The 7,949-nt window shown below is 44.4% G+C and overlaps 1 protein-coding gene across 1 annotated transcript in view; it reads left to right on the plus strand.

The window, feature by feature from the left end:
- Nucleotides 1-7,949, plus strand: part of cmtr1 (cap methyltransferase 1) — a 39,560-nt gene that overhangs the window by 17,141 nt on the left and 14,470 nt on the right. The window contains exons 14-19 of the mRNA XM_084315008.1: nucleotides 2,289-2,345; nucleotides 2,468-2,525; nucleotides 3,794-3,862; nucleotides 4,851-4,982; nucleotides 5,553-5,678; nucleotides 6,684-6,775. Of these exons, the coding sequence (XP_084171134.1) occupies nucleotides 2,289-2,345; nucleotides 2,468-2,525; nucleotides 3,794-3,862; nucleotides 4,851-4,982; nucleotides 5,553-5,678; nucleotides 6,684-6,775 (534 nt within the window). The remainder of the gene's footprint in view (nucleotides 1-2,288; nucleotides 2,346-2,467; nucleotides 2,526-3,793; nucleotides 3,863-4,850; nucleotides 4,983-5,552; nucleotides 5,679-6,683; nucleotides 6,776-7,949) is intronic.

Here is a 7,949-nt window from a genome sequence, read left to right on the forward strand (position 1 = left end):
GGTAGGCACGCAGACAGACACGGTCAGGGAACAACGAGGGGTAGGCACGCAGACACACACGGTCACCTCCCAACGAGGGGTAGGCACGCAGACAGACACGGTCAGGGAACAACGAGGGGTAGGCACGCAGACACACACGGTCACCTCCAATGAGGGGCAGACACACGGTCAGGGAACAACATAAACATTTTGGCTTACCAGCCAAAATTGTTTTTTTAAATATAAAAAAAAAACTACCAGCCGGGGCGGCTACGTGGCGTAGTGGGCAAGGCGCTCGCCACGAAATCTGGAGACGCTGGGCTTGCCTGTTCGAGCCCAGCGCTCCACATTTGCTTTCAGTTTAGCTGGTCGTCCACAGTAATACACATTGGCCGTATTAGGGGGTGGGAAACTGATGGGTGGGGATCGGGCGTTGTGGACAGCGACTCCTACAGGTCGGTTGGTGCGCCTGCGCAGTAGAATCAGGAAGTGTCAGGGGCAGCGTGAGCCTCCCACGCATTACTCCTCGCCACTGAGAGATCGAGCTGCGCAGGTGAAAAGATGCGACTGCTGTTACCTCAAGTACCGGAGGGGACTTGTGCTATGTATGACTTAGTCCACATTGCAGCCGGCTTGTGGGAGGCAAGAAACAGCGTCCGTGACAGGGGAGGGTTGAATTGGATGATACGAAATTGGGATGGGAGAAAATATAGAAAAAGTGGGAGAAAAAGTGGATAAAAAAAAAAAAAAAATACCAGCCAGGCAGATTTTTTACCAGCCAAAAATGATAAATAGCTTTTTAGTATATCGCCATGTGTTATTACTATAATACTCTCATATGCTCATATGGCTCCCAATTTTTTTTTACTCGCCAGAGTGGCTGAGTAGCCTCCGTAGTTTACCAGCCAAAGAGGAAATCTACACGCCATTGGCATTTGGCGGGTGATCATTTTGTTCCCTGCACACGGTCACCTCCAACGAGGGGCAGGCACGCAGACACACAATATGAAGAAACACACAATACAATAAATATGGATATAGTATTGCTGAGCGCTGCCCACCTTCCCACCAGTTGCTTTGTTGGAAGAGGCTGTTGCTCTGCGCACAAAGACACATAACACCAAAAGAGACATATATTAACTCAATCAGTGCCAGCCATTAGACGCGGACCGCTGTAGCTGGGCCAAGCATTAAAAGATACGACTGCGTGACCTTATTTGTAGAGCTAAATCTATATTCTATTATTATAGCCATGGATACATTGCTATAGTATAGTCATTTGACACTGTGTTTCTTCCGGTCAATATGCAAAAAAGAGATAATTTTTCCATGCATACATTCCCGCGTTATACCGTGGTGAATATAAGTATGGTTTTACAGCGGTATAGGGTAATTCCTGTAATAGCCATATAGGTAAATTCTACTATTTGCGTGGCCCGAATCAAATTTATACAGTAGGTATTATGTTTCATCATGAATGCATGAAAGGCGGGGGGGGGGGGGGGTCGTTTCTGATTATTGATTACCAGTAACAGCATTAGTATTGAACGCTAAAAACGCTGATCAGCTGGATCGGTATGAAAACCTTGCACAATCAAGCCAGAATTTACGTCGGATGATCCTTACCTTTGATCGGGAGTATTCCAAAAATAATATTCCAATTGTTTGATCGCCATCTGGTACATCCAATGTCGATTTGGTCCACGGCATAACCAACCACAGCATTATGCATCAGATGTCCAGTAGACGTTTGGATGCGACCGATTGAACCTCTAGCCTTGCCGTCTACTGGAAATCTGCGCCCGGAGACCTGTCAGTGTAACACAGGGTCTGGAACAGAGTTTACTGCAGCTCGATACCGCCACCTGGGAGAATCTGGCCGGTACTGCACCCTCGGCGTCGCAGTAGGCCTTCTAACGGCAACATACGGGTCCCTGGCATTGAATAGGATATTAAAATCGAGCAAAAACGAGCAAAACCCGAGAAATCTCGGGTCTGGCGCCCAGCGCATGGCGAGTTAACCCGACTTATCTCGGGTTTGGCCCCGAATGAGTTAACAACAGATGTAACTGATCGATATTGATCTTATTAACAAGTGTACTGCAAGTATAACAGTGATATTATCAAGCTTTCCTCACATTTTACAGAATAATAATCTCACTCTGATATCTGATATCACACACTGCAGATATCAGTTTGTTGTGTTCTCTTCCGACATGGCGGCATCATGTAACCATCGGTAACCACTCTCTAAACAATCAGTGAGCAGTCTGAGTGGCTAATATAGGTTGACTTGCTTCTCTCTGCAGACACTGTGCCGTCCAGATCAAGGCCCTGGCCAAGATACACGCCTACGTCATAGACCCGTGAGTCACTCATCTCCTTCATATACATGCTGCTGTTGTTGCTGTTGTTGTTGTTGTTGTTGTTGTTGTTGTTGTTGTTGTTGTTGTTGTTGTGTGACCTGTGTGGCGCTGTGGGTCCTCAGAGCCCTTGCAGAGGCCAGGCAGGCAGACATCAGGAAGGAGTGTATGAAGCTTTGGGGGGTGAGTATGGAAACCATTTAGCCACTGTAACATGTATGTATATTTGTTGTGTATATATATATATATATATATATATATATATATATATATATGTGTACTAACTGTGTATTTTAGGGTTTATCTTTACAAGGACAGGTACCAAAATGACGTATTGCAAACATCACTTGTCTGTTGTGTTGTATCATAGTATTTTAGTCAAAGGTGCTGGATGTTGAGTAGCTCTACATTCCGACAGCCATCACTGATATAGAGTGTCTGGTCAGTAACATGGGTCTCCCAGTCCCTCCTGCTCTGCAGTAAACAGCCATCACTGATACAGAGTGTCTGGTCAGTAACATGGGTCTCCCAGTCCCTCCTGCTCTGCAGTAAACAGCCATCACTGATACAGAGTGTCTGGTCAGTAACATGGGTCTCCCAGTCCCTCCGCTCTGCAGTAAACAGCCATCACTGATATAGAGTGTCTGGTCAGTAACATGGGTCTCCCAGTCCCTCCTGCTCTGCAGTAAACAGCCATCACTGATATAGAGTGTCTGGTCAGTAACATGGGTCTCTCAGTCCCTCCACTCTGCAGTAAACAGCCATCACTGATATAGAGTGTCTGGTCAGTAACATGGGTCTCCCAGTCCCTCCACTCTGCAGTAAACACAAAATACATTGTCTGGTGTCCCTTCCCACTTTATCCAATCAGGAGAACCCTAGATATTTCTACTTATTTCAAGAAGTCTTTCCAAGCCAAATTAGCTTACTGCACTGGCAGATTATTGTACTTGTTTTAGCCACATATTTGCTTAAAACTACTTAATTTTTTTTATTTCTTACTGTTGCAGTGTGGAGTTCTCTTTCTCCTGATTGGCTAAAGTGGGAAGGAACACCAGAACATTTATTTTGTGTTTACTGCGAGCGGAGGGTCTGGTAGACCCATGTTACTGACCAGACACTCTCTATCAGTGATGGCTGTCTGAATGTAGAGCTATTATTTTACCAAAATAGCACTTGCGTTAGCTCATTTCTAGTAGCCGTCCTTGGAGTGGGTTGGTAGTAGTACACATATACATGGGGGGGGGGTTACATTCCCTTGTTCAAGGACCCTTTGGCAGTGTTAGTACTGTCAGCACCAGGGGTTGAACCAGCAACTCTTTGACTCCTAGGTGGCCTCCACAACCAACCTAGTGAACCTACCAATCTCTACATTGAATACGGGCTTCCACAGAACTAATAGTTATGAATCTAATCCCATTGTAATGCCTTGTGTGTTGTTTCGTTTCCAGATCCCCGACAAAGCCAGAGTCACTCCTACCTGTTCAGAACCCAAGGCTAAATTCTATGAACTGATGAAGGTCAGTGAAGATGTCTTCTTTATATGATGATGTCATCATCATGTGTATCTTGGTGGTGATGGTGATGATGATTGTGATATCATGGGTAGTGTAGTCTCCTTGTAGATTAGTGTGAAAACAACTTTTCAGCTGTGCCGGTCACTGTTCTGTGTTGTTCTGTGGGCCAGGGCTCAGTGAAATAGTCTTTCCGTGTGGAGTTTGCATGTTCTCTCCATGTCTGTGGAGTTTCCACTGGTACTCCAGGGGGCGCTGGACTGTGACCCCGCTGCTCCTCAAGACCTGTTCGCCGTTTACAAACATACCGTGTTCGAGCCAATCAGCAATACCCGCTGAGTCACGTGACTAAGTTGCCCCCTACCTATGTGAGCTGCTGCGCTAAAAAAGAAAAAGAAGTACAACGGGGCTCTCTGGAGAAACCACTGCCCTGACTAAAAGTTGGGGAGTGTCGGCTGGATGTAATTTTGCCAAATCCGCACGGCTGCTGTGAGTGTGAGTCTTTCACATTTGACATGTCTAGCTTTGGCACGGATCGATCGTTTAGATCGCTATCAAATGCAAAATATATTGTAGTCTGCCCCGTTGTTCTGACCAGGTTCCTTTTGCCCCCTTGATGCACAGAATAGAATAGAATAGAATAGAAATACTTTAATCATCCCGAGGGAAATTTGGCACTACAAATCACTCATGGTAAACATTTAGGTAGACCAAACAAAGTCACGAATAAGAATAACAAAAAAATTATAACAATTGCCTAAGAATAAAGAATAAAATAAGCCTAAGAATAATAGAATAATAATAAAATACGGTCCGGGATTCACATTTCTGGTGCACACTCAGCACACTTGAGTCTGGCGTCTACAGCGAACAGGTCTCTATAGTTAGGGTGTGTTGAGCGCAGAGGGGGGAACTCCTGGCGTATACTGTACGCAGTAATCACTCTGCAGATAAACGTGATTCTGACCTGTGTGCCGCCGACCTCTGACCTCAGGGTTCAGACGTGGAGTCGCTACAGTCCAAGATCACCAACCTGGACTCCGCCACGCTGGACAAGGTGAAACATGTCCTGGACTACCGCTGCATCGTGGGGGGAGGCGAGCAGATCTTCCTGCTGGCGCTCGGGGTGAGAGAGAGAGAGAGAGAGAGAGAGAGAGAGAGAGAGAGAGAGAGAGAGAACAACCTAATGCTTTATACCTGTATCACTGTACATATTAATATTACAACTCTGTAGATACATCTGATAAGCACTATTACTCGGTACTACTCATTTATATATTTTATACCCAGTTTAATCAGCTTTACATTGTGCAGTTTATTGCACTTTACTTTTACATTTGCACTTATTTTCGTTGTACTGTACCTGTGCTGAATGATGACAATACATTTTAATCTAATCTAGTCTAATTCAGATAAATTTGTCATGATGTTTTAGGCTCATATTCACTTTCTTTTTACCAAGCTGTGTAGTATGTCATCTATAATTAGAGCTCTGTTGTACGAATAAGCTTTAACGCATAAAGAATCGAAAATCGATTCAAATTGTGGCTTCGGAATCTAAATCTGTATAGAATCTGAAAATGTGTGTCGTCGCACCCCTTCTTGGGACTGATTCCATTTCTTTTTTCGTTACCCATTTTTCTAATCTGTTCCCTTCTGTTCTCTTGGTTCTCCCTCGATGTCCCGCCTCCTGCAGAAGTCTCAGATCTACACGTGGGACGGCAAGATGCCTCTGCGCTGGAGGAAGCTGGAGAGCTTCAAGCTGGAGCTTCCCAGAGAGACGCTGCTCAGCGTGGAGATCGTCCAGGAGCTGAAGGGAGAGGTGAGAGGCTGGGGTGTGGCCCCACCGTGGAGCTACTGGGGTCAGGGGTGTGGAGCTACTGGGGTCAGGGGTGTGGAGCTACTGGGGTCAGGGGTGTGGAGCTACTGGTGTCAGGGGTGTGGAGCTACTGGGGTCAGGGGTGTGGAGCTACTGGGGTCAGGGGTGTGGAGCTACTGGGGTCAGGGGTGTGGAGCTACTGGGGTCAGGGGTGTGGAGCTACTGGGGTCAGGGGTGTGGAGCTACTGGGGTCAGGGGTGTGGAGCTACTGGGGTCAAGGTCAGGGGGTTCCAAGTATGTAGAGCTGACCAGAATGCTTCAAAGCTTTTCGAAGCTCCGATCGTTGTCATGGTAATCTGTGTCAAAATCACTATTTGAATGCTTAGTTTTCTTTGTTTATGTTTTTTTTTTATAAAGAAATATATATATTTTATCAGCATAAGAAACAGCTTTTAGAAATAATAATGCTACATTCCCTCAGAGAATCAGTTCGTCTCCGACAACGACATCATACACACTTTCAAAACTCCTGTCCACCCCACAGCTCTCGATTACACACAGCATCAAAACTCTCCAGAAGAAGAACAAAGCTCCATTTATTCCATCATAATTACTACTGAAGCCTGGAAGAATGGTAACCGGGACAGATATTGTGGTTACACGAGACGTAAAGGGAGAATTGTGTTTGTAGAATAGAATAGAATATAAATACTTTATCCGAGGGAAATGAGGCATAAATAAAATACGGTCCGGGACATACATTTCCTATGTTATGTATATACATTCTAATATAAAATATACAGAAATATACAGTAAGTATACAATAAAAGTGTAAAATGTCAGTTTAAAAGTAAAAGTCCAGGAAGGTAGTACTGTCACCCTGTGCTCAGTGATGCAGTGAGGCACAGTGATGCATTATAAAGTTTGTATTGGGGATTAATTGGTCACTATCACTGTATTATAAATATAAATTTGTACTGCTTGTTTGTGTGACGGTTTGATCCTCAGGGCAAAGCCCAGCGTAGAATCAACGCTGTCCACGTCCTGGATGCACTAGTACTCAACGGTACTGATGTCAGAGATCAACACTTCAACCAGCGGTGAGACACTTATACTTATACATTAACCCTTTAATCGCCAAGGACGACTTTAGACGTCATTCCTCACCATGCGTAATCTGCCAATGACGTCGTACAGCGTCTTTGAGATCAATATTTCAAAAATCTGTCATGGCAATCATATTTCACCCACGGAGACTTGAGACTTGCTGTTGATCTCCTCTCAACTCTCCAACGGTTCAAGACCGCCATCTGGTGGCCGATCGGCGAATCGCCAAAACCGGAAGTGACGCGCCGGAAGTGGTGCTCACCCATATTTCGTCCGGCCACTCGCTATCACTAGCGGGACTCCAGCTTGATACACTGGATAGCGATCCGTTGCCAATAACTTGATAAACAACTAGATTTGGACGTATATAGGATTATACAACCTGGAAATGGATCGCATATATCAACATCCCATAATAGGGAACTTTCTGCTCCACGCTGATCGACCAACGCTACGAGGAAGCTGCGGTGAGTTTCAGCGTGTTTGATTATTATTAAACATACACACTGCTCCGATCAACATATCACCCATACTAAATAAATTATTTAACGCCGGCCACCAGCAGATGATGAGGCATGACGTGTAGGACCTTGTACAATTGAAATTTTTTATCTGACGTCAATCGGTATCAAACTACATTTGATGATCTAATATATGTATTTAGGGCTATAACTCACGTTCTGCAGAATGCTGCAGAAAACGATAAAAACATATTTATACTTTAGACCATATTTTAGTATGAATATGTGAATGAAAAAGTAGAACGTTGCTACACCCTGAACGATAGATACTTGACGTTGAATGGGCCATAGTAATGTCAATTTAGCAATACAATTTAAAAAGTTATAGCCCTGCAAAGAAGGGGAACATCTCCATAGACAAATAGAGCTGGCAGAGGACGGTATAAGGCCCGACATAAGCGTGGCAGTGAAAGGGTTAACAAATAATCATATATAAAAATTTAAATAAATATCACCAGCGATGTTGTAGTGTAGGTCACTGCTACTACCTACTTCAAACTACGAAATAATCGTTTTATCTCGATTATCTTGTTTTCATGATTGTGAGAAGGCAAAATCGTAATTGAAACTTGATCAATCGCCCAGAATCTTAATTTCTTTTCATGCAATGCAATTTGTATTTTGTCTGTTGTCTGTCTGTCTGTCT

The sequence above is a fragment of the Notolepis coatsorum genome, assembly GCF_963971535.1.
Source record: "Notolepis coatsorum genome assembly, chromosome: 5".
Taxonomy (NCBI): Eukaryota; Metazoa; Chordata; class Actinopteri; order Aulopiformes; family Paralepididae; genus Notolepis; species Notolepis coatsorum.